This window comes from Somniosus microcephalus, chromosome 3, assembly GCF_052327205.1.
Source record: "Somniosus microcephalus isolate GS21.2 chromosome 3, FLI_Smic_1.0, whole genome shotgun sequence".
In the NCBI taxonomy this organism is placed as follows: domain Eukaryota; kingdom Metazoa; phylum Chordata; class Chondrichthyes; order Squaliformes; family Somniosidae; genus Somniosus; species Somniosus microcephalus.
Window position 1 is genome coordinate 194,994,052 of NC_140989.1, and position 25,263 is coordinate 195,019,314.

The 25,263-nt window shown below is 44.2% G+C and overlaps 1 protein-coding gene across 16 annotated transcripts in view; it reads right to left on the reverse strand.

Annotated features, from left to right (window-relative positions):
- Positions 1-25,263, reverse strand: part of snx14 (sorting nexin 14) — a 278,601-nt gene that overhangs the window by 183,496 nt on the left and 69,842 nt on the right. For 10 of the 16 annotated variants that reach the window (XR_015077589.1, XR_015077591.1, XR_015077590.1 and 7 more), the window contains 2 exons: positions 19,418-19,573; positions 170-302 (listed from right to left, as the gene is read on the reverse strand). Coding sequence is in view for 13 of the 16 variants with exons in the window: in XM_085982067.1 (XP_085838193.1) it covers positions 170-302; positions 19,418-19,573 (289 nt within the window). In the remaining 3 variants the exon portion in view is untranslated. The remainder of the gene's footprint in view (positions 1-169; positions 303-19,417; positions 19,574-25,263) is intronic. The other 6 variants (XM_085982072.1, XM_085982074.1, XM_085982071.1 and 3 more) reach the window with 1 other exon arrangement.

The following is a 25,263-nucleotide window of genomic DNA, read 5'->3' on the forward strand; positions in this document are numbered from 1 at the left end:
CTCGGAGCTAAAATCAGAAGCCACCAAGTTCAAGCACAGATATCAATGGACAATCAAATTCTCATTTTGTAACTGAGCAGATTGACAATTCTAAAAGAATGGTAGTCTTGCTACACCACACTGATCATATTAAACATGGTTACAGTGTGAATAGCCCAGTGTTACTCACAGAATCATCATCTCCTTCTCGTAATGCATAATTAGGCAACATAGCCCCTTCCATCGTTGTGCTTTTAAAGACTCCTTTAAGCTTGCTGCCTATTCGACTTATTCCAAAAGACTCTCCACGTTTATTGGAGCCCCTGAATGACAGCAGACAAATGGATCAGTAAATCCTTTAAGCACAAATCATTAAATTAATTGAGTAAATGTGGAACATGCAGTGCAATGAATCTGAGCTCATGCGGTGGTCTAAGGTAAAGAGTAGCTCTGATTTGTCTTAGATTTGCCTGTTTGCTATGGTTATCAATAGTTGTTTGAAGACAAGAATCAGGGCCACAATTTACCAGCTAGGTCAATTTGTATACACTTTTTTCGGTGATTATTTTGTAATAAAACGCACAAAGTGAAAACAGAAAATAAGGTGTGCTGAATTATCAATCAATCTTACTCATTACAAAAATGACAAGTCAATTCTCATTGGTAAGAGCAGATACTGAACACTTTTGGAAGCAAATATAGAACCCGAATATTTTGGAGAGCTTCCGCTGAAATAGTCCAACTCTGTCGATAGAACATTGGTGTTCATGTATCCAATGCTTGCATCAGATGTGCTGTTTGCACCTGTCAACCATGGTTACAGTTACTCTATTGGTGGAAAGCAAAACGGTTTTAACTCCTGTAGCCACCACATAAAAAATACAACTGTGTACATAACCTACATGCCATGAAGACCCATTGGGTTATAACTTCTTTCCCATAGGTTGGCTGGCCTGATTACTCATGAGCGACAAAGGTTATGCTCAACCCCATGAGCAGGTTTCATTCATCTCCTATGGTTCTTTCTAATATGTATCCTGCTTATACTACAAATTTACTGAACTGTTGCCAGATTTATTTAAAAGGATTAGGGGAAAAAAGATGGGTTTAATGATGCACTATATTCCCTCCTGGAACTGGTTCCAGTACAGCTGGGGAGGGGACAAGCTCTAGTTATCCCAATGTTACATGGTAAGGTTCAAGGATGTTTATACTTCAATTACTTTCTTCAAATGGATATTTGAAAGAATTGTTGTAATAATTAGAAAGGCACCAAGAAATCTGGAAAATATGGAAATGAAATACATGGTATATTAGGATGAAGTCGAGGTGTACACGGTGTACATTGCGTAACCTTCAAAAAATGACATGCTAATTTATATTATTCTATAGGTTTACAAGAAACTGACTTCTATAGGAGACAGTATTCAAATACATGCTATTTGTAATCAGAAATCATCAGAAGAGACACCTATAAATGATTACATCAACTCTAATTTACCATTTGTATTACATACCTTCAGAAGATGGCTGCAACAAGATATACATCACAGAACAAAGCCAAATAGTCCAAACCAAATCCCCAGTGAAAAACCAAACTTCGCCCCACCATACTACCCAACCCTTTTAATGGCACTTAATTACCAATAACTGGTTCAATTATTTAAGCAACATATGCACAGCATACAGGTAAAAGCTGGTCATCGGCAGGCAATCTTTCTCCCACTCTAACGCCTATTGTCACTTTTATCAATACTACTAGGGCCAGTGCTCCTCTGAACTTTCCTATTCCAGAAGTAGATTTCTACAGGAGGTTAGAACATACAAAACGGCACTTCAGAGCACTTCACAGAGCAATGAACAGCGAGTCGACATGAGGTGGGGGGATTGGTGGGGGAAGAGAATATGGAGAGGGCAAATGCAATCAATAAAGAGGTTTCTTCAAGAGGTTTTTGAAGGCAGGGAGAGAAGTAGCAAGGCAGAGTTGTTAAAGGAAAGGTCTCCAAAGGGTTAGACAAGGTGGCTGAAAGAGCAGCCATTGATGGTGGAGTTTAGAGAGCACAGAACAAGAAGTGGACCATCACTGGAGGACCAATGAATACATGATGGGACGTAGGTTTGCAGGAGATCATGGATGGTGGAAGCAACGCGGCTGTAGAGGGATTTGAGGGCGAGGACAAGAATCTCATCAAGTCGATTCTCTGGGATCCTGGTTTTAAAGCTGAAGTTTGGCATCACCTAATCCCTGCCCCCTTCCCCAACACCCCCGTTGGAATCAACTAAATTCAGCCTAGACCAGGGATTGACCCTGGAACCTTCCTGAGTTCACAGAATCATAGAATGGTTACAGCACAGAAGGAGGCCATTCGGCCCGTCGAGCCCGTGCCGGCTCTCTGTAAGAGCACTTCAGCTAGTCCCACACCCCTACCCCTGCCCTTTCCCTGTAGCCCTGCAAATTTTCCCCCCTCAGGTACTTATCCAATGCCCTTTTGAAAGCTACAATTGAATCTGCCTCCACCACCCTTTCAGACAATGCATTCCAGATCCTAACCACTCTGCATAAAAAAGCTTTCCCTCATGTCACCTTTGGTTCTTTTACCAATCACCTTGAATCTGTGTCCTCTGGTTCTCGACCCTTACATAGATACATAGATACATACATAGAAGATAGGAGCAGGAGTAGGCCATTCGGCCCTTCGTGCCTGCTCCGCCATTCGATGAGATCATGGCTGATCCTTTAATTCAGTATCCCGTCCCCGCCTTCTCTCCGTAACCCTTAACCCCTTTTGCCCGTAGAAATATATCTAATTCCCTCTTAAATATATTTAATGAGCTGGCGTACACTGCCCTCTGTGGCAATGAGTTCCACAGGTTCACCACTCTCTGAGTGAAGAAATTCCCCCTCATCTCTGTCCTAAATGGTTTAGCCCTTATCCTTAAATTATGTCCTCTAGTTCTGTTCTCACCCGCCAAGGGAAACATTCCTTCTGCATCCAGTCTGTCTAGACCTGTCAGAATTTTATACACTTCTATGAGGTCCCCTCTCAATCTTCTAAACTCCAGTGTGTACATCCCTAAACTACATAGTCTCTCCTCATAGGTCATTCCCGCCATTCCTGGTATCAGCCTGGTGAATCGCCGCTGCACCCCCTCCATGGCAAGAACATCCTTCCTCAGATGAGGCGACCAAAACTGTACACAGTACTCGAGGTGTGGTCTCACCAGTGCCCTGTACAGCTGCAGCAAGGTATCCCTGTTCCTGTATTCTAACCCTTTTGCTATGAAGGCCAGCATACCGTTTGCCTTCTTGACCGCCTGTTGCACCTGCATGCTCGCCTTCAGTGACTGGTGTACAAGAACACCCAGGTCTCTCTGTACTTCCCCCTCTCCCAATCTATTGCCATTTAAATAATAATTTGCCCTCCCGTTCCTGCACCCAAGGTGGATAACTTCGCACTTGTCCACATTATAGTGCATCTGCCATTTATCCGCCCAATCGCCCAGTCTGTCCAAATCGCTCTGGAGCTTCCTGGTCTCTTCCTCTGAGCCCACCCCCCCTCCTAGTTTAGTGTCGTCTGCAAATTTGGAAATGCTGCATCCGACTCCCTGATCCAGGTCATTAATGTAAATTGTGAACAGCTGGGGGCCCAGGACAGATCCCTGTGGTACCCCACTTGTTACTGCCTGCCATTCAGAAAATGAGCCGTTTATTCCAACTCTCTGTTTTCTATCTGACAGCCAGTTCCCTATCCACGCCAAAACTTTCCCCTTTATCCCATGAGCCTCAATTTTCCATGCTAATCTTTTATGTGGGACCTTATCGAAGGCCTTTTGGAAGTCCAGGTACACCACATCTACTGGCTCTCCCCCATCTATTCTACCAGTTACTCCCTCAAAAAATTCCAATAGATTAGTCAAGCACGATTTACCCTTTGTAAATCCATGTTGACTCTGTCCTATCCTGTCCCCATTTGCTAAGTGCTCCGCTATTTCATCCTTAATGATGGACTCCAGCATTTTGCCCACAACTGATGTAAGGCTTACAGGTCTGTAATTACCTGCTTTTTCCCTACCCCCCTTTTTGAATAGTGGGGTAACGTTAGCTACCCTCCAATCCATCGGCACTGTTCCCGAGTCTAATGAATTCTGAAAAATCACCCTTCTGCCAATAGGAACAGTTTCTCTCTATCTATTCTGTCTGGACCCCTCATGATTTTGAATAACTCTATCAAATCTCCTCTCAACCTTCTCTGCTCCAAGGAGAACAACCCCAGCTTCTCTAGTCTAACTATGTAACTAAAGTCCCTCATCCCTGGAATCATTCTCGTAAATCTTTCCTGTACCCTCTCCAAGGCCTTCGCATCCTTCCTAAAGTGCAGTGCCCAAAATTGGACATGAGGCCAAACCAGTGTTTTATAAAGGTTCATCATAACTTCCTTGCTTTTGTACTCTATGCCTCTATTTATGAAGCCCAGGATCCTGTATGCTTTTTTAACTGCTTTCTCAACCTGCCCTGCCACCATCATCGATTTGTGCACATATACCCCCAGGTCTCTCTGTTCATGCACCCCTTTAGGATTGTACCCTTTAGTTTATATTACCTCTCCTCATTCTTCCTACCAAAATGTATCACTTTGCACTTTTCTGCATTAAATTTCATCTGCTACGTATCCGCCCATTTCACCAGCCTGTCTGTCTTCTATCACTATCCTCCTCACTGTTCACTATACCTCCAAGTTTTGTGTCATCTGCAAATTTTGAAATTGTGCCCTGTACACCAAGTCCAAGTCATTAATATATATCAAGAAAAGCAGTGGTCCTAGTACCGACCCTTGGGGAACACCACTGTATACCTTCCTCCAGTCTGAAAAACAACCGTTCACCACTACTCTCTGTTTCCTGTCACTTAGCCAATTTTGTATCCATGCTGCCACTGTTCCTTTTATTCCATGGGCTTCAACTTTGCTGGTAAGCCTATTATGTGGCACTTTATCAAACGCCTTTTGGAAGTTCATATACACCACGTTAACCACATTGCCCTCATCAACCCTCTCCGTTACCTCATCAAAAAACTTGATCAAGTTAGTTAAACACGATTTGCCTTTAACAAATCCATGCTGGCTTTCCTTAATTAATCCACACTTGTCCAAGTGACTGTTAACTTTGTCCCTGATTATCGTTTCCAAAAGCTTCCCCACTACTGAGGTTAAACTGACTGGCCTGTTGTTGCTGGGTTTATCTTTACGCCCTTTTTTGAACAAGGGTGTAACATTTGCAATTCACCAGTTCTCTGTCACCACCCCCATTTTTAAGGAGGATTGAAAATTATGGCCAATACCTCCGTGATTTCTTCCTTCACTTCCCTCAGCGTCCCATCCGGTCCTAGTGACTTATCAACTTTAAGTACAGCCAGCCTTTCCAGTACCTTCCCTTTATCAATTTTTATCTCATCCAGTAACTCGACTGTCTCCTCTTTCACAATGACTTTAGCAGAATCTTCTTCCTTGGTGAAGACAGATGCAAAGTACTCATTTATTACCTCAGCCATGCCCTCTGCCTCCATGCATAGGTCTCCTTTTTGGTCCCTAATCGGCCCCACCCCTCCTCTTACTACCCGTTTACTATTTATATGCCTAAAGGCCACCTTTGGATTCCCTTTTGTTAGCTGCCAATCTATTCTCATACTCTCTCTTTGCCCCTCTTATTTTCTTTTTCACTTCCCCTCTGAACTTTCCATATTCAGCCTGATTCTCACTTGTATTCTCAACCTGACATCTGTCATACACACCCTTTTTCTGCTTCATCTTAGTCTCTATACCTTGACTGTACCCAAACCATCTCCTCTTTAAAGGCAGCCCATTGTTCGATTAGTTTTGCCTGCCAATCTTTGATTCCAATTTACCTGGGTCAGATCCGTTCTCAACCCAGTGAAATTTGCATTCCTCCAATTAAGTGTTTTTACTCTAGATTGCTCCCTGTCCTTTTCCACAGCTAATCTAAACCTTATGATACTGTGATCACTGTTCCCTAAATGTTCCCCTACTGACACTTGAGCCACTTGACCCACCTCATTCCCCAGAACCAGATCCAGTAATGCCTCCTTCCTCATTGGGCTGGAAACGTACTGATCAAGAAAGTTCTTCTGAACACACTTCAGAAATTCTTCCCCATCTCTGCCCTTTATGCTATTATTATCCCAGTCTGTATTAGGATAATTGAAGTCCCCCATTATTACTACTCTATAGTTCTTGCACCTCTCTCTAATCTCCCAGCAAATTTGCTCCTCTATATCTTTCCCACTAGTTGGTGGCCTATAGAAACATTAAAAAATAGGTGCAGGAGTAGGCCATTCAGCCCTCCGAGCCTGCTCTGCCATTCAATATGATCATGGCTAATCCTCTATCTCAATACCATATTCCCGCTCTCTCCCCAAACCCCTTGATGCCTTTTGTATCTATCTCCTTCTTAAATATATTCAGTGACTTAGCCTCCACAGCCTTCTGTGGTAGAGAATTCCAAAGGTTCACCACCCTCTGAGTGAAGAAATTTCTCCTCATCTCAGTCCTAAATATCCTACCCCGTATCCTGAAATTGTGACCCCTCGTTCTAGACCCCCACAGCCAGGGGAAATATCCTCCCTGCATCCAGTCTGTCTAGCCCTGTCAGAATTTTATACGTTTCAATGAGATCCCCTCTCATTCTTCTAAACTCTAGTGAATACGGGCCTAGTTGACCCAATCTCTCCTCATACGACAGTCCTGCCATCCCAGGAATCAGTCTGGTGAACCTTCGCTGCACTCCCTCTATGGCAAGTATATCCTTTCTCAGGTAAGGAGACCAAAGCTGCAGAGTACTCCAGGTGTGGTCTCACCAAGGCCCTGTACAACTGTAGAAAGACGTCCTTGCTCCTGTACTCAAATCCTCTTGCAATGAAGGCCAACATACCATTTCCCTTCCTTACTGCTTGCTGCACCTGCATGTTTGCTTTCAGTGACTGATGTACAAGGACACCCAGGTCCCTTTGTACATCAGCATTTCCCAATCTATCACCATTTAAATAATACGCTACCTTTCTGTTTTTCCTACCGAAGTGGATAACTTCACATTTATTCACGTTATACTGCATCTGCCATGCATTTGCCCACTCACTCAACTTGTATAAATCGCCTTGAAGCCTCTTTGCATCCTCCTCACAACTCACAATCCCACCTAGTTTTGTGTCGTCAGCAAACTTGGAAATATTACATTTGGTTCCCTCATCCAAATCATTGATATATATTGTGAATAGCTGGGGCCCAAGCACTGATCCCTGCGGTACCCCACTAGTCACCGCCTGCCACCCCGAAAAAGACCCACTTACTCCTACTCTCTGTTTCCTGTCCGTTAACCAATTTTCAATCCATGTCAGTATACACCTAGTAGTGTAATGGGACCTCTATTATTTCTTAACTCTATAACCAAATAGATTCTGTCCTTGACCCCTCCAGGACATCCTCTCTCTCCAGCACTGTAATATTCTCCTTAATCAATACTGCCACCCCACCTCCTTGCTTTCCTTCCCGATCTTCTTTCCTGAACACCTTATAGATACATAGAAACATAGAAGATAGGAGCAGGAGTAGGCCATTCGGCCCTTCGAGCCTGCTCCGCCATTCAATGAGATCATGGCTGATCATCCAAATTCAGTACCCGGTCCCTGCCTTCTCCCCATATCCCTTGATCCCTTTAGCCTTAAGAAATATATCCAACTCTTTCTTGAATATACTTAATGAACTGGCCTCCACCGCCCTCTGTGGCAGAGAATTCCACAGGTTCACCACTCTCTGGGTGGAGAAATTCCTCCTCATTTCAGTCCTAAATGGCTTACCCCTTATCCTTAGACTATGACCCCTGGCTCTGGATTCCCCGGCCATCAGAAACATCCTTCCTGCATCTACTCTGTCCAGGCCTGACAGAATTTTATAGGTTTCGATGAGATCCCCTCTCAATCTTCTAAACTCCAGCGAGTATAAGCCCAATCGACACAATCTCTCCTCATACGTCATTCCTGCCATCCCAGGTATCAGCCTGGTGAATCTTCGCTGCACTCCTTCCATGGCAAGAACGTCTTTCCTCAGGTAAGGCGACCAAAACTGCACACAATACTCAAGGTGTGGTCTCACCAAGGCCCTGTACAACTGCAGAAAGACATCCTTGTTCTTGTACTCGAACCCTCTTGCTACGAAGGCCAACATACCATTTGCCTTCTTAACCGCCTGCTGCACCTGCATGCTTACCTTCAGCGGCTGGTATACAAGAACACCCAGGTCTCTTTGCACTTCCCCTTCTCCCAATCTATTACCATTCAAATAATAATCTGCCTTCCTGTTTTTGCCACCAAAGTGGATAACCTCACATTTATCCACATTATAGTGCATTTGCCATGTTTCTGCCCAATCACCCAGCCTGTCCAAATCGTGCTGGAGTTTCACGACATCCTCCTCACAGCATACCCTCCCCCCCCAGCTTTGTGTCGTCTGCAAATTTGGAGATATTACATCCAATTCCCTCGTCCAGATCATTAATATATATTGTGAACAGCTGGGGTCCTAGGACCGATCCTTGCGATACCCCACTAGTCACTGCCTGCCACTCGGAAAACGACCCGTTTATTCCAACTCTTTGCTTTCTGTCTGCCAACCAGTTCTCTATCCAAGTCAATACCTTGCCCCCAATCGCATGTGCTTTAATTTTGCACGCTAATCTCTTATGCGGGACCTTATCGAAAGCCTTCTGAAAGTCCAAATACACCACATCCACTGGTTCTCCCTTATCTATTTTACCAGATACATCCTCAAAAAATTCCAGTAGATTAGTCAAGCATGATTTACCTTTTGTAAATCCATGCTGACTTTGTCCGATCCAGTCACTGCTTTCCAAGTGCTCTGCTATTACATCTTTTATAATAGTGGTTAGCACTGTTGCCTCACAGCGCCAGAGACCCGGGTTCGAATCCGGCCTCGGGCGACTGTCTGTGTGGAGTTTGCACATTCTCCTCGTGTTTGCGTGGGTTTTCTCCGGGTGCTCCGGTTTCCTCCCACAGTCCAAAGATGTGCGGGTTAGGTTGATTGGCTATGATAAATTGACCCTTCGTGTTAGGGGGGATTAAATACGTGGGGTTACAGGGATAGGGTGGGATATGTGTTGGTGTAGGGGTTACGGGGATCGGGTGGGATATCTGTCGGTGCAGGCTCGATGGGCCGAAATGGCCTCTATCTGCACTGTGGGGTTTCTGTGATTCTGTGATTGATAATGGACTCTAGCATTTTCCCCACTACCGATGTCAAGCTTACCGGTCTATAATTCCCCGCCTTTTCTCTACCACCTTTTTTGAATAGTGGGGTAACATTAGCTACCCGCCAATCCATGGGTACCGTTCCAGAGTCTATCGAGTTCTGGAAGATGACCAGCAATGCATCTACTATTTCTAGGGCCACTTCCTTAAGTACCCTGGGATGTAGATTATCAGGCCCTGGGGATTTATCGGCCTTCAGTCCCATCAATTTTCCTAACACCATTTCCCTACAAATACTGATTTCTTTCAGTTCCACCCTTTCATCAGACCCTATGTTCCCCGGCATCTCTGGGAGGTTATTTGTGTCCTCCTTTGTGAAGACAGAACCAAAATATGTATTTAGTTGGTCTGCCATTTCTTTGTTCCCCATTATAATTCCCCCGATTCTGACTGCAAGGGACCTACGCTTGACTTCACCAATCTTTTTCTCTTCACATATCAGCACGGTGGCATAGTGGTTAGCACTGTTGCCTCACAGCGCCAGGGACCCGGGTTCGAATCCGGCCTCGGGTGACTGTGTGGAGTTTGCACATTCTCCCCGTGTTTGCGTGGGTTTCCTCCGGGTGCTCCGGTTTCCTCCCACAGTCCAAAGATGTGCAGGTTAGGTTGATTGGCTATGATAAATTGACCCTTAGTGTTAGGGGGATTAAATACGTGGGGTTACGGGGATAGGGTGGGATATGTGTTGGTGTAGGGGTTACGGGGATTGGGTGGGATATGTGTCGGTGCAGGCTCGATGGGCCGAAATGGCCTCTATCTGCACTGTGGGGTTTCTAAAAAAAAAATTTAAAAAAATCTATAAAAGCTTTTACAGTCAGTTTTTATGTTCTCTGCAAGCTTACTCTCATATTCTATTTTCCCTTTCTTAATTAATCCCTTTGTCCTCCTTTGTTGAATCCTAAACTGCTCCCAATCCTCAGGATTATTGCTTTTTCTGGCCAATTTATATGCCCTCTCCTTGGACCTTATGCTATCCCTAATTTCCCTTGTTAGCCACGGTTGGGTCACCTTTTTTGTTTTATTTTTATGCCAAACTGGGATGAACAAATTCTGTAGTTCATCCATTCGGTCTTTGAATGTTTGCCATTGCCTATCCACCGTCAACCCTTTGAGTGCCATTCCCCAATCAATCCTACCCAACTCACTCCTCAGATCATCATAGTTTCCTTTATTTAAATTGAGGACACTAGTCTCCGAGTCAACTACTTCATTCTCCATCTTAATTAAGAATTCGATCATATTATGATCGCTCCGACCCAAGGGGCCTCGTACAACAAGATTGCTAATTAATCCTTTCTCGTTACATAATACCCAGTCTAAGATGGCCTGATCTCTGGTTGGTTCCTCGACATATTGGTCCAGAAAACCATCCCGTAAACACTCCAGGAATTCCTCCTCCACAGTATTGTTACTCATTTGGTTGGCCCAATCTATATGTAGATTAAAGTCACCCATGATGACTGCTGTGCCCTTATTGCACGCTTCTTTAATTTCTCTTTTAATGCCATCCCCAACCTCCGCCTTACTGTTTGGAGGTCTATAAACCACTCCCACTAACGTTTTTTTCCCCTTAGTATTTCTCAATTCTACCCATACAGATTCCACCTCATCAGAGCTAATATCCTTCATTACAATTGTGTTAATCCCTTCTTTAACCAGTAATGCTACCCCACCTCCCTTTCCTTTTTGCCTATCTTTCCTGAATATCGAATACCCCTGGATGTTGAGTTCCCAGTCCTGGCCTTCCTTGAGCCACGTTTCCGTAATCCCAACCAAATCGTATTTGTTTACTTCTATTTGCGCAGCCAATTCATCCACCTTATTACAAATGCTCCTCGCATTAAGACACAAAGCCTTCAGGCTTGTTTTTTTAACGCTCTTAGACCTATTAGAATTATTATTTACTGTGGCCAGGTTTGATTTAAACCGTTGATTTCTCTGACTGCCACTTTTGTTTTTCTCCTTCCTATCTTTTGCTTTTATCCTTGTTTCCCTTTCCTCTGTCTCCCTGCTCAGGTTCCCAACCCCCTGCCATTTTAGTTTAAACCCTCCCCCACAGCACTAGCAAACACTCCCCCTAGGACATTGGTTCCAGCCCTGCCCAGGTGCAAACCGTCCGGTTTGAACTGGTCCCACCTCCCCCAGAACCGGTTCCAATGTCCCAGGAACTTGAATCCCTCCTCCTGGCACCATTCCTCTAGCCACGTATTCATCTGAAGTATCCTTCTATTTCTACTCTGACTAGCACGTGGCACTGGTAGCAATCCTGAGATTACTACCTTTGAGGTCCTGTTTTTTAATTTATCTCCTAACTCCCTATACTCTGCTTTTAGGACCTCATCCCGCTTTTTACCTATATCGTTGGTGCCTATATGCACCACGACAACTGGCTGTTCACCCTCCCCTTCCAAGATGTTCTGGAGCCGCTCGGAGACATCCTTGACCCTTGCACCAGGGAGGCAACACACCATCCTGGAGTCTCGTTTGCGGCCGCAGAAACGCCTATCTATTCCCCTTACAATTGAATCCCCTATTACTATAGCTCTACCCCTCTTTTTCCTCCCATTCTGTGCAGCAGAGCCACCCCTGGTGCCAGGAAGTTGGCTGCTGCTGCCTTCCTCTGATAAGCCATCCCCCCCAACAGTACTCAAAGTGGTGTATCTGTTGCAGAGGGGATGGCCACAGGGGACCCCTGCACTACCTGCCTGCGCCTAGTACTCTGCCTGTTTCCAGGAATATTTAAAACCCAATCCTGCCCCTTTTTGAACCAGGTCGCCGTTATTGCCACAACCTCATATTCCCATGTGGTTATTTGCGCCTGCAGCTCACCAACCTTATTTACACACAGCTGTTCCAAGTCAAACTTTAAATAAAAATGCTAAGTTATGGCAACTTTAAAATGTTATAAAGTGCCCATTGTAAATATAGTATCAAAATAAATCTACAAATTACTACATTTATTTTCCTTTGTTTGTCCCCTTCCCCTTATACACAACTGACAAGCCCCAAACCAAACACTGTTCAGCTGCTTTAGTAACAGTACACTGTTGCATAGATGAGCTTCCTCAAAGGGGAACTGCAGCATTTCATCAAAAAATGAAAAATGTTATGTTGATCAAATCACCAAACATAAATTGCACAAATAATTGCACAAATAATTTAAAGATTAATTTGCTAATTAAGCTATGCACTAACACAGCTCATCAAGCAGCCTATTATCAAAGTGACAATTATGTCTATGGTACAGCATGAAAATTAGACCCAATTAAGCTTTTATTAATTAAATGAGATATAGATAGAATGTCACTTTGACTCCGTTACTGCCTGTATTGTATACACCAGTACAACTGTGCAGATTTATTGCAGCAAAGGCTTCCATTAATACATGCCCACTAAAATATGATCTATGTTGAGAGTAAAGGAGAAATTGGAATATATTAACAAGTCATAAGCCTCTAGGGAAGGGGGGGCCATTCCATTTCAAGGATAATGTGTGGATATACATCAACAGAAAACATGCTCACAGAAAAAGAATGGTGTTTATTAAGGGATTTAATTATTTAAACCTTTATAAGTTGGTAAGTTCAATTAAATAGAGGTGTGATATTCATCACCTAGAATCGGGGCAGAGTGTATTTAAAAATAATAATAAATTAAATTAATTACATAGAATGGGAGAGCAGGTGATGTGTTACTGCTGCAATATGTGGGAGCTGGTGGACACCATTGATGCTCACGGTGATCACATTTGCAGTAAGTGCTGGCTGCTCGATGAACTCCGGCTCCGTATTGATGAGCTGGAGTCCGAGCTTCAAATACTGTGACACATCAGGGAGGGGGAGAGTTACCTGGACTCTGTGTTCCAGGAAGTAGTCACACCAATTAGATTAACTAAATCAGATGTAGACCGTGGTCAGGGACAGGAGGGTGTGACTATGAATGAGGCAGGTACGGGGATCCAGGAGGTAGTGTTGGAGGAGCCGCAGCCCTTGCTCTTGTCCAACAGGTTCGAGGCTCTTACTCCCTGTGAGGATGGCAACGGGGACTGCAGGGAGGATGAGCAACCTGGCCACATCACCGTGGAATGAGGGGCCATTCAAGTGGGGGGAGTAAAAAGAAATGTTGTAGTGGTAGGGGATAGTATCATAAGGGGGATAGATAGGGTTCTTTGCAGCCGAGAGCGAGAGTCCCGAAGGTTGTGTTGCCTGCCCGGTGCCAGGGTTAAGGACATCTCCTCTGGGCTGGAGAGAAACTTGGAGGGGGAGGATCCAGTTGTCGTGGTCCATGTTGGTACCAACGATATAGATAGGACAAGGAAAGAAGTTCTGCTGAGAGTGTATGAGCAGCTAGGGGCCAAATTAAAAAGCAGAACCACAAGGCTAATAATCTCTGGATTACTACCTGAGCCACGAGCAGAGAGTTAAATGCGTGGCTCAAAGACTGGTGTGGGAGAAATGGGTTTTGCTTCTTGGGACACTGGCACCAGTACTGGGACAGGAGAGAGCTGTTCCGTTGGGACAGACTTCACTTGGCCAGTGCTGGGACTAGAATCCTAGCAAATCGAATAACTAGGGCTGTAGAGAGGACTTTAAACTAATTAGTGGGGGGGAGGTTTCAAGAGAGCATAAAATAAAAATGTCAGCGGAGAAGGCAATAGAGCAAGTAGCAGTGGGGGAATTAAAAACCAGAGCGTGTCAGGAAGGGACAGAATATATAAAGATAAAGGTAAAGTAGTAAAGGGGGTAAAAGCAGGAATAAATGGTCACAAAACATATTTAAAAGTTCTTTATCTGAATGCACGCAGCATTCGTAACAAAATAGACGAGTTGACGGTACAAATAACTACACATGGGTATGATCTGGTGGCCATTACAGCAACATGGCTGCAAGGTGACCATGACTGGGAACTAAACATCCAGGGGTATTTGACTATTAGGAAGGACAGGAAGGAAAGGGAGGTGGGGTGGCTATGTTAATAAAGGATGGAATCACTGCAATAGTGAGAAATGATATTGGGTCAAAGGGTCAGGATAGTGAAACAGTTTGGGTGGAGATAAGGAATAATAAGGGGAAAAAGTCACTAGTGGGCGTAGTCTATAGGCCTCCTAACAGTTGCAACTCTGTTGGTCGGAGTATAAATCAGGAAATAGTTGGGGCTTGTAATAAGGGAACAGCTATAATCATGGGAGATTTTAACTTTCATATTGACTGGACAAATCAAATTGGGCAGGGCAGCCTTGAGGAAGAGTTCATAGAGTGCATTAGGGACGGGTTCCTTGAGCAGTATGTTACTGAACCAACCAGGGGGCAGGCAATCTTCGATCTGGTCCTGTGTAATGAGACAGGATTAATAAAAAATGTCCCAGTAAAGGATCCCCTTGGAATGAGTGACCATAACATGGTTGAATTCCAAATTCAATTGGAGGGTGAGAGAGTTGGATCTCAAACCAGCGTACTAAGCTTAAATAAAGGAGTCTATGAAGGTATGAGAGCAGAGTTGACTAAAGTGGACTGGGAAAATAGATTAAGGTGTAAGACGGTACAGGAGCAGTGGTGTACATTCAAGGAGATATTTCACAACTTAAGAAAAATATATTCCATTGAGGAAAAAGGGGCGTAAAAGAAAAGACAGCCATCCGTGGCTTAGCAAAGTAATAAAGGATAGTATCCTTCTGAAAACAAGGGCATATAAAGTAGCCAAATCTAGTGGGAGGATAGAAGATTGGGAAGCATTTAAAAGCCAGCAAAGAATAACTAAAAGATTAATTAAGAAAGGGAAGATAGATTATGAAAGTAAACTAGCAAAAAATATAAAAACAGATAGCAAGAGTTTCTACAGTTATATAAAAAGAAAAAGAGTGGCTAAAATGAATGTTGGTCCCTTAGAGGACGAGACCGGGAAATTAGTGGTGGGGAATATGGAGATGGCAGAAACGCTGAACAAATATTTTGTATCAGTCTTTATAGTAGAGGACACTAAAAATATCCCAACACTGGACAAACAGGGGGCTATGGGGGGGGGGGGAGGAGCTAAACACGATTAAAATCACTAAGGAGATGGTACTCAGTAAGATAATGGGACTTAAGGCGGATAAATCCCCTGGACCTGATGGCTTACATCCTAGGGTCTTGAGAGAAGCAGTGGTAGGGATTGCGGATGCATTGGTGGTAATTTTCCAGAACTCCCTGGATTCAGGAAAGGTCCCAGCAGATTGGAAAACTGCTAATGTAACGCCCTTATTTAAAAAGGGAGGTAGACAAAAAGCTGGAAACTATAGACCAGTTAGCCTAACATCTGTAGTTGGTAAAATGTTGGAGTCCATTATTAAGGAAGCAGTAACAGGACATTTGGATAAGCATAATTTAATCGGACAGAGTCAGCATGGTTTTATGAAGGGGAAGTCATGTTTGACAAATTTGCTCGAATTCTTTGAGGATGTAACAAACAGGGTGGATAAAGGAGAGCCAGTGGATGTGGTGTATTTGGACTTCCAAAAGGCATTTGACAAGGTGCCACACAAAAGATTACTGCACAAGATAAAAAATCACAGGATTGGGGGTAATATACTGGCATGGGTGGAAGATTGGCTATCTAACAGAAAACAGAGAGTTGGGATAAATGGTTCATTCTCGGGTTGGCAATCAGTAACTAGTGGTGTTCCGCAGGGGTCAGTGCTGGTACCCCAACTCTTTACAATCTATATTAACGATTTGGAGGAGGGGACCAAGTGCAACATATCCAAGTTTGCTGACGATACAAAGATGAGAGGGAAAGCAGTGAGTGAGGAGGACATAAAAAAACCTGCAAAAGGACATAGACAGGCTAAGTGAGTGGGCAGAGATTTGGCAGGTGCAATATAACGTTGGAAAGTGTGAGGTTATGCACTTTGGCAGAAAAAAATCAAAGAGCAAGTTATTATCTAAATGGAGAGAAACTGCAAAGTGCTACAGTACAAAGGGGGATCTGGGGGTCCTGGTGCATGAAACACAGAAGGTTAGTATGCAGGTATAGCAGGTGATCAGGAAGTTGGCCAATGGAATCTTGGCTTTTATTGCAAGGGGGATGGAGTATAAAAGCAGGGAAGTCTTGCTTCAGTTATACAGGGTACTGGTGAGGCCGCACCTGGAATATTGCATACAGTTTTGGTTTCCATATTTAAGAAAAGATATACTTGCTCTCGAGGCAGTTCAGAGAAGGTTCACTCGGTTGATTCCGGAGATGAGGGGGTTGACTTATGAGGAAAGGTTGAGTAGGTTGGGCCTCTACTCATTGGAATTCAGAAGAATGAGAGGCGATCTTATCAAAACATTTAAGATTGTGAGGGGGCTTGATCGGGTGGATGCGGGGAGGATGTTTCCACTGATGGGTGAGACTAGAACTAGGGGGCATAATCTTAGAATAAGGGGCTGCCGTTTCAAAACTGAAATGGAGGAGAAACTTCTTCACTCAGAGGGTAGTAAATCTATGGAATTTGCTACCTCAGAGAGCTGTGGAAGCTGCAACATTAAATAAATTTAAAACAGAGATAGACAGTTTCCTAGCTGATAAGGGAATTAGGGGTTACGGGGAGCGGGCAGGGAAGTGGACGTGAGTCTAGGTTCGGATCAGCCAAGATCCTATTGAATGGCGGAGCAGGCCCGAGGGGTCGTATGGCCTACTCCTGCTTCTTATGTTCTTATGTAAGGGATGAGTGCACCAATGGAGAAAGTACTGCAGTCATCAACAATCTCATCCATGTTGTGGAGCATGGCATATGTCCCATGATTCCAGGGAAAATAACACTCTTAAAACAATGCAATTTAAAGCATTTTGGATGGTAAGACAATATGAAAAATTGACATGTCTACTTCATGCATGTAGAAAAAAAACATTGGCCCATAAATTCGGGTCGGGGGCTTCCCGCGGGTGCAAGCCCCCGACCTGCACTTACCTTGCGCGCCGGCAGTTGAGCTCTGGGCTCCCGTGGAATTCCGCTCTGGGGCCTGCTCCAACTCCCGGTGCGCTGTGCTTGCGTGTCCCAGGGACGTAGTTAGTGCGATGCGTCCCCTGGGATCACGTGAGCCATGGGCAGCCAATCAGAGGAGGGAAAAGCCCATTCATAAGATTGACAGGAAGACCTGTCTAAACTTATGAATATACGGGCCCCAAAATAACAGTAAACCTTCAAATAAATTTTTTAAAAATCACACTTTTTAAATAAACTATAAATTACATTAAATAACTATTTTAAACAATAATTTAAATATTTGAAAAAAATAATTTTATAAAAAAACGGGGCCAAAAATAAACTTACACCTTGCTTTAAAGTATTTAAAAATAATAAACCTGTGGAAAAAATGTTTTAATTTTAATTAACTGACCACTTACCTTTTAAAATGCAGGCCTTACGCCTGGTTTTTACATTTCTAAAATCTAAAGACTTACCCTCACGGAAAAACCTGTAAAAAAAACGTAAGTTCAAAGCGCACGTGCAGACTCCCGCACGCACGCGTTCGACCTCTGAACCCCTTCGTTCAGAGGAACGGAAGTGCCGGTTTCCCGCGCATGCGCAGTGCATGCAAGAAACCGGCACGTCCATCGGGTCCACGCGTGAGTACCCCGTGCGTACTCACACGTTGGGACCTGAATTTCTGGGCATTAACTTTTTAGTCCTGTTTATAAGTATCACCAGAATTTTTTAAAAATCGCAAATTAGAGATTGTGCCCTTACTGAATGGACAAGAACATTTCATAAACCATTACCCAGCTGCCATATTCCCCTTGAAATGAATGGTTTGATTCTTGTTATATTAACCAAATACACAATGTATTTCAATATGTTTTTCCCGATCAGGATTTGAAACTTGGGACATTTAAGATAAGACCAAATTCTGATTAAGACTGCATTTCGTTTACTTCAATATCCTTTTTACTTCCTTTTGTAAGTAATTTACCAAACACATCCTCTGGCAAATAGGCTTAATCTAGTCCACTGAACTTCTAGAAAGGCACAATTCACACACTGTGATGTGGTTACGGTTGGTGTTTCCTCCCTGGAGTGATATGGCACTCATTTAGCTGGCTGCACAAGCATTAAAAAATCATCCACAGGGCGACTTGGCAGTTTCAAGTAATGGGCACCCCACATCTTGAGCCCATAGTCAGGACACAAATTATTCTACTCCCTGTAGCACCAAATGACCTCAAAGGCATCCAAATGACTTGGGTGTGAGAGAATTTTACAGTAGTCAGACAATAGTGAACTGGAATTAGATACTGTTTTTGGTTTCAATAGTCATCACACAGTTTACTATTTGCAATCTACTGACCAGAATCCATTCCAAACTATATCAGCAAATAAGTAGAACTTTGGCAGGAGGGTTGATAACCAGAGGACATGGATTTAAGATAACTGCCAAAAGAGCCAGTGGGAATATGAGAAAACTTTTTCTTTTTTTACGCAGCGAGTTGTTGTGATGTGGAATGCACTGCCTGAAAGGGTGGTGGAAGAAAATTGAATCGTAACTTTCAAAAAGGAATTGGATATATACTTGAAAAGGAAAAATTTTCAGAGCTATGGGGAAAGAGCAGGGGAATGGGACTCATGAATAGCTCTTTCAAAGAGCCAGCACAGGCATGATGGGCCGAATAGCCTTCTTTCTGTGCTGTACAATTCTATGATTCTGCACCAACCTTTGGGCATTAGAGTTCTTGCTTGCAACTGACGCTCCACAGTACACTTGTCACTGGTGCCAGAGCCTAAACTAGACCATATATCTCAGGAATACCTCTCATATGAGAAAGAAGCACTGGGGCATCAGTCCTCACTGGTCATATTCTAAACTGTGACCCAGTGCAACTGGAGATCTCATTTCTGTCCATGGTCCATGTTTCAGCTGATTGGTTTCTGCCGTTATACACAACATAAAATAAGCAGAACCTTTAGATTTAACCAAACCGTTCATCAAATAGAAAATGTAAGCAATCCAGTTATGAAACCCTAAATTATAAACTAATAAATGAACACAAAATATACAACACGTGCTTTAATGGTTGGTGTGATATAGTCTTGACACAAACATCCATGCAAAAGAAGCACATGGTATGAATGGACCCTGACTTACATTATAGCAGCAGGGAGAGAAGGTAAAATGCCAGATGAAAGTGTTAGAATTGACTGGACATGAGGAAAAACAGATGCAGATGAAGAGCCTTGATTCATGGAAGCAGCTTGCCCCAGAGATGCAGAATCAGTGCCCCGTTTAAATTCCTGTCCGAGGCTAACTCACAAATTTGTTTTTTTAATAAAACATATCCAATCGGCAGCATTAATCAGTAGAAAGAAAAACAGGTAAATGTTAGCTTCAGCACTTGCGTTCATTAATGGGAGTGCTCTATGGCCAGCCATTTGTTCCGTATTCATTCACATACTGCGCTGGAGACGGACAATTCATGCTACAATGCTTTCTGCCTTTATAACAAACTGCTGACATTTCACCTTGAACTTTTACTAATTAGCTTATGATTACAATATGATTTTCCCCTTTTTAAATGCCCCAATCAGTTTGCAAGCGTCCACTCTCAGGAATTAACTTTCAATTAAACCTGCCGTATCAAAATAATGAATTTTGAAATGCGATGATAGTAAAAAAAAAATTTTTTAAAGGAAATATTTTTAAAGAATAAGTCATTTTAAAAACCTCAATGCTTTATCAACATTTAGCCATCAATATATTTACCCTCAAAGAACAGATCACTTTCTCCATTCAAATACAGTCACATTCAGACAGAGTTAAACCAACAACACAGCTGGCATCCCAATAATGTACACTCAATCAATTAGTGCTAAGGATTCCTGATCACACCTCCTTGGTCTCTGACTCAAGTCCTTGGTCTACTGGCCCAAGGTTTTCAATACAACTAGTGCACAATCTCTGCACAACACTGGCTGATGGGGATCTCATAGGCCTGCCACTTCTATGGTGCTGACCATTAATTCTACCACTCGTCAAGTTTGACTCACTGTATCCCTGAAACCAAGAACTTAAACTGTCACGTATATATGCGGTATGTAACCTAAAATTAGTTCAAGTTGAATTTAATCTTTATTTAAGTTAACTACTAAAAAATAAAAGTTGGATTGTCAGGCTACATGCTGAGATCCTCACCAACTGGTTGGACGTTGTACTTTAGGGACAAAGTGCCCTTTTAGCATTCCATGATGAAGTAACTGTGTCCACATTCCTCATTTACTGAACAAACAGCAGCAGTGAAAGAGGATGTGATCTTTTAATTTGGCCTTCTTGCTGTTCAAAAACTTGAGGTTGTAGTGTATGTAACCGTTCCACCTTTAAGAGAACTATTGTATGTAACCGTTCCACCTTTAAGAGAATTATTTTAAGAGTTGCACTACTTTATCTTGGCTGCTGTATACTGTAGTACCGGCGGTGACCACACCGGTATATAAGTGCTGTGTAATGATTTATTGGGCAGTTCCGCCCTGACCTTCAACCAGTAAAGTCCTGTTAAAGTTTACTCTTGTGGTCTGTGTAGTAATTCGCAATATAACACACAGACTTAACAGTGGCGACGAGTTCGATCTTACCCTGCGGCAGAGATTATCCAAGGCAGTTTAACGGGCGTCGAGAAGGGGCATCCGCCCTCATCATTCTGCTGAGAAAAGACTCGGGTCTGCAGAGCAACGGAAGAATTCTAACACGAAGCCTTCCATCAGCAACAGGCAGTGATCGTCCCTTCTATCACGGTGGTGGGTGAGCCGATCAGCGACGAGAAGCAAGTCGGCCACGTTGACTGTGAGTAGAGCAGAAAAAAAACAAAAAAAAACGGAGGATATAAGGGCGGAGAACTCGACCACGGCCGGGGAAAGGAGCCGGACAGAAGTCGGGGCCAGAGGCGCTGAGACTGGGGCAGCGTAGGGCACAGAAGCCGCGGTGAAGGCGAACGCAGCCGGTGTGAGAGACCGGGCTACAAGCGGGCTGGGAGACGCAACAGCGTCGAGAGACAGCTCGACCGCGACCGGTGAAAAAGGCCGGGCAGCTACCGAGGCCGCGAGGCGCAGCGACCGGGATCATAAGGCGCGGGAGAAAATAAAAATAAAAAACCGTGGAGAACTCAGCCGCAGCCGGGGGGGGGGGGGGGGGGGGAGAGGACCGGACTGCAAGAGGGGCTGGGAGTCACGACTGAAAACTGCTGAGGGGAGAACGAGACCGAGCGAGCGAGGGAGAACGGGACCGAGCGAGGGAGACTGAGCGAGATTTCCGCCCAGCGGCTTACAGCAGCTTTCCGCAAAGGACCAAGAGCTGGAACTGTCCGCCGCCAACTGGTTGTCCCCAGCGCCCGGTTGCCCCTGTCGGGAACGGGAACAAGGAACTCAATCAGCTGTTCTCGCGCTTTCAGAATAAACTGAAGCCGGCGCGCAGGCTGCGAACCCCGAAAGCCAGCGGTCGTCGCCCGAGGGCAAAGCTTTACCCCTCCCGCCAGAGGAAGAAACGCAGGAAGCCGCCATTTAGGCGGGGAAGAAGACAAGCGCGGGAAACCGCCATTCTCGGAGGCGGGGAAGAAGATAAGCGCGGGAAACCGCCATTTTTTTAAAAAAAAGTTAAAGAAAAATTTCGTTGTTGTTTCTCAAAAAGATTGCGAAGATGCCTAAGCGTGGTAACATCAACGATTTCGATCCCGATGTGGAAGATTGGGCCACGTATGTAGAACGCATAGAGATATATTGTAAGGCAAATAAAATATCAAATGATGATAAAGCATTAACCTTACTAAACTCAATGGGTGCGAAGACATACGGGCTATTGAAGCATCTTCTATCACCAGCTAAACCGGCAGATCAGACTTTCGCTAATATTGTTGCTGTCCTGAAGGATCATTTGAACCCCACACCGCTGATGTTAGCGGAACGATTTAAATTTTATGCGAGAACGCAACTGAAAGAGGAAAGCAACGCGGAGTACTTGGTTGAACTGCGTAGGCTAGCGAAATACTGTCAGTTTGGGGAAAATCTGACAGAGGCACTGAGAGACAAGTTCGTGTGTGGGTTGTCAAAGGAAGGAACACAAAAGCGACTGCTCGAAGAGAATGATCTTACACTTGATAAGGCTGTCTCTGTTGCAGCATCGCACGAAGCCGCGAGAGGCACGGCGGAAATGCAGCTGAAGGCAGCGGTACTCGGCGTAGATCAAATGGCTTTGGGTACAACGAAATGTTATCGTTGTGGAAAGACAACACACGATCAGAACCAATGCTGGTTTAAAAACCAGGAATGTAGAAAATGTGGCAAGCTTGGTCACATAGCTAACGTATGCCGGTCAGGTAAGAAGACCAGCAACAAAAAGTCACCGCAGGAAAAGTGCAGAAAGGTACATAAGGTGGCTGAGAAGAGTTCGGATGAACAGAATTCAGATTCAGACTCCAACCGCTAGGAACTGGGTAGTCTGAGAATTCACAATGTGAGTAAGGAAGCTGACCTACAAACTATCTGGGTCACGCTCAAGATAGCCGGAGTCCAAGTGAAAATGGAATTGGACACAGGATCAGCCCTAACAGTCATAAACCGAAGGGACTACAAGCGGCTATTCTCACATATACCCTTGAGAGATACCAAGATTGTATTGCAGACATACACAGGGCAAAGAGTATACCCCATCGGAAAGATAAAAGTCAAGGTGAGACACAAGGGCAAAGAACACCAAGGAATGGACTTATATGTACTACCTGAGGGAGGTCCACCACTTCTGGGACGGGAGTGGATCAGGAAAATAAATATGGACTGGCACTCCCTAAAAGCAATAAAGAGTGAGAACTCGGTGAAGACAATCAGCTCAGACTCTGGAACTGATGATGGTAAGACCAGCCCATGTGCAAAAGACAAGTCTAAAATGGACTTGCAGACTAATGATGGAAAAACAAAGGAGTGCATAAATGCTTATGCTTCAGAGGAGAACAAAGTATCAGAACAGAATTCCACTGAACAACAACAACATAGTTTGACAGAGAATTTTGAGTCTGTCCAGTCTACGGACATGCACATTTCTGAGGAACACCGGGCTCGAACTCAACTCCATTTCAAACTACAACAGCAATTAGAACAAATGATTCGCCGTTTTGAGCAAGGGATGAATGCAACGAAAAAGTTCTTTGACACAGAGTGGGAGAATCTGGAAAGACAGCAGAAGCAGCTGATGGAGAAAATGGAGCAGGAACACACAAACCGTCTGCGCGAGGAGGCCAAACGAATCAAAGCTGATTCGGTTTCTGAAGGTGCGTGCTCTAATCTGGTGGAGCAAGATGTTCAGCAACTGAAGGCGCTTGTTAGCAGGTTGCAGGCAGAAAAGGCTGATTTGGTTGCCATGAATTCCGAGCTCCTACTGAAGTTGGGTGCAGCATCACCGGACGATTCATTTGTTGAAATTCGAATGGTGGAGGCTGCGGATGATGGCGAATTAAAAGCAGCAAAGGAGCCCCAGTGCAAGGTTACAAACAGCCCTGCGGCCTATACGTCAAAAACACATGACGACGATACTGGGAAACGTCTGATGTCAGAAGAGTTAACGGTCAGCCAACTCCTTCATATGCTGAGGGACAAGACTCTGAAATGGGAAAAACTTAAACACGAGCTTCAATCTACAAAGGAAAGGGGTTCGGAGCTCTCAAAAGTTATTGAAATAGCTGAGGTTGCAACACAGACTGAGACGTTTGCAGCAGAGCAGCCCTTGGATGCCAAGAGTACGCTGACTCACGTCAATGTAGAACAACAGAATGCTGAAACAGCTGCTCCAGTAGAGGGATTGAATAGTCCGATCAATCAATCTCCGAATGAAGTTGAAGTATTGAAATCACAAATGATGTCATTAGTAAAAGACTTGCAGGAAGCCCAGAAAAAGCTGGATGAAGCTGAACACATGAAGAAGTCTCTTCAGGAGAGATGTCTGGATTTGGAACAAAAGCTGGCTAACGTCCAGCTGGGCATGGAGGAAATAGAAGACCCTCTCGCTGGCCTAGCTCAGGACGACACCGAATATTACCACAACCTGTTCTGCCCAGCTTGTGGGGAAATCTTCCAAAGTGCAAAAACCATGAAGAATCACGAAAAGTCTAAGAAACACCGGGAGATGGTGGCGCTACTACGGCAACAGGAGGAAGAGGAGGAGGAACTGTGCATGCAGCTGGGAGTGGAGCCCAGAGAGTCTCCAAGAAGCAGAAAAGGAAAAGACGAAGCAGAAGATGATGACCCATCTGAACCATTATCACCTCTACCAGGTCACGCACGTGGTCCCTCGAGTCAAATCAGTTTGGAAGTAGAAAAACTTCCCAAGGTACTCGAGCTTTTAGAAGTCAGCAATGCTGGTTCTGAAGTTACGGAAGTTCAAGCTGGTTCTGAAACTACGGAAGTTCAAGCTGTTAAGTCCAGTGAAGGACTATTAGATGAGTCACCCCAGCAACAAGAACCTACTACACCATCGAAAACTACTAGATCACCGAGGCGTTATCCGGACCGAATCAGGAAGCGCAGGAGGCGCCACCGCAAAGATTGAATCTGTGAACTGTTTTCCGCAGAGACTGAATCTGTGAATTGTTTTCCGCAGAGACTGAATCTGTGAACTGTTTACATGAAGTTGTGTATCTATGTTATGGTGTTATGTTTAATGGGGAATATATATATTGTAAGCTAAAAAGGGAGGATTGTAGTGTATGTAACCGTTCCACCTTTAAGAGAACTATTGTATGTAACCGTTCCACCTTTAAGAGAACTATTTTAAGAGTTGCACTACTTTATCTTGGCTGCTGTATACTGTAATACCGGCGGTGACCACACCGGTATATAAGTGCTGTGTAATGATTTATTGGGCAGTTCCGCCCTGACCTTCAACCAGTAAAGTCCTGTTAAAGTTTACTCTTGTGGTCTGTGTAGTAATTCGCAATATAACACACAGACTTAACAGAG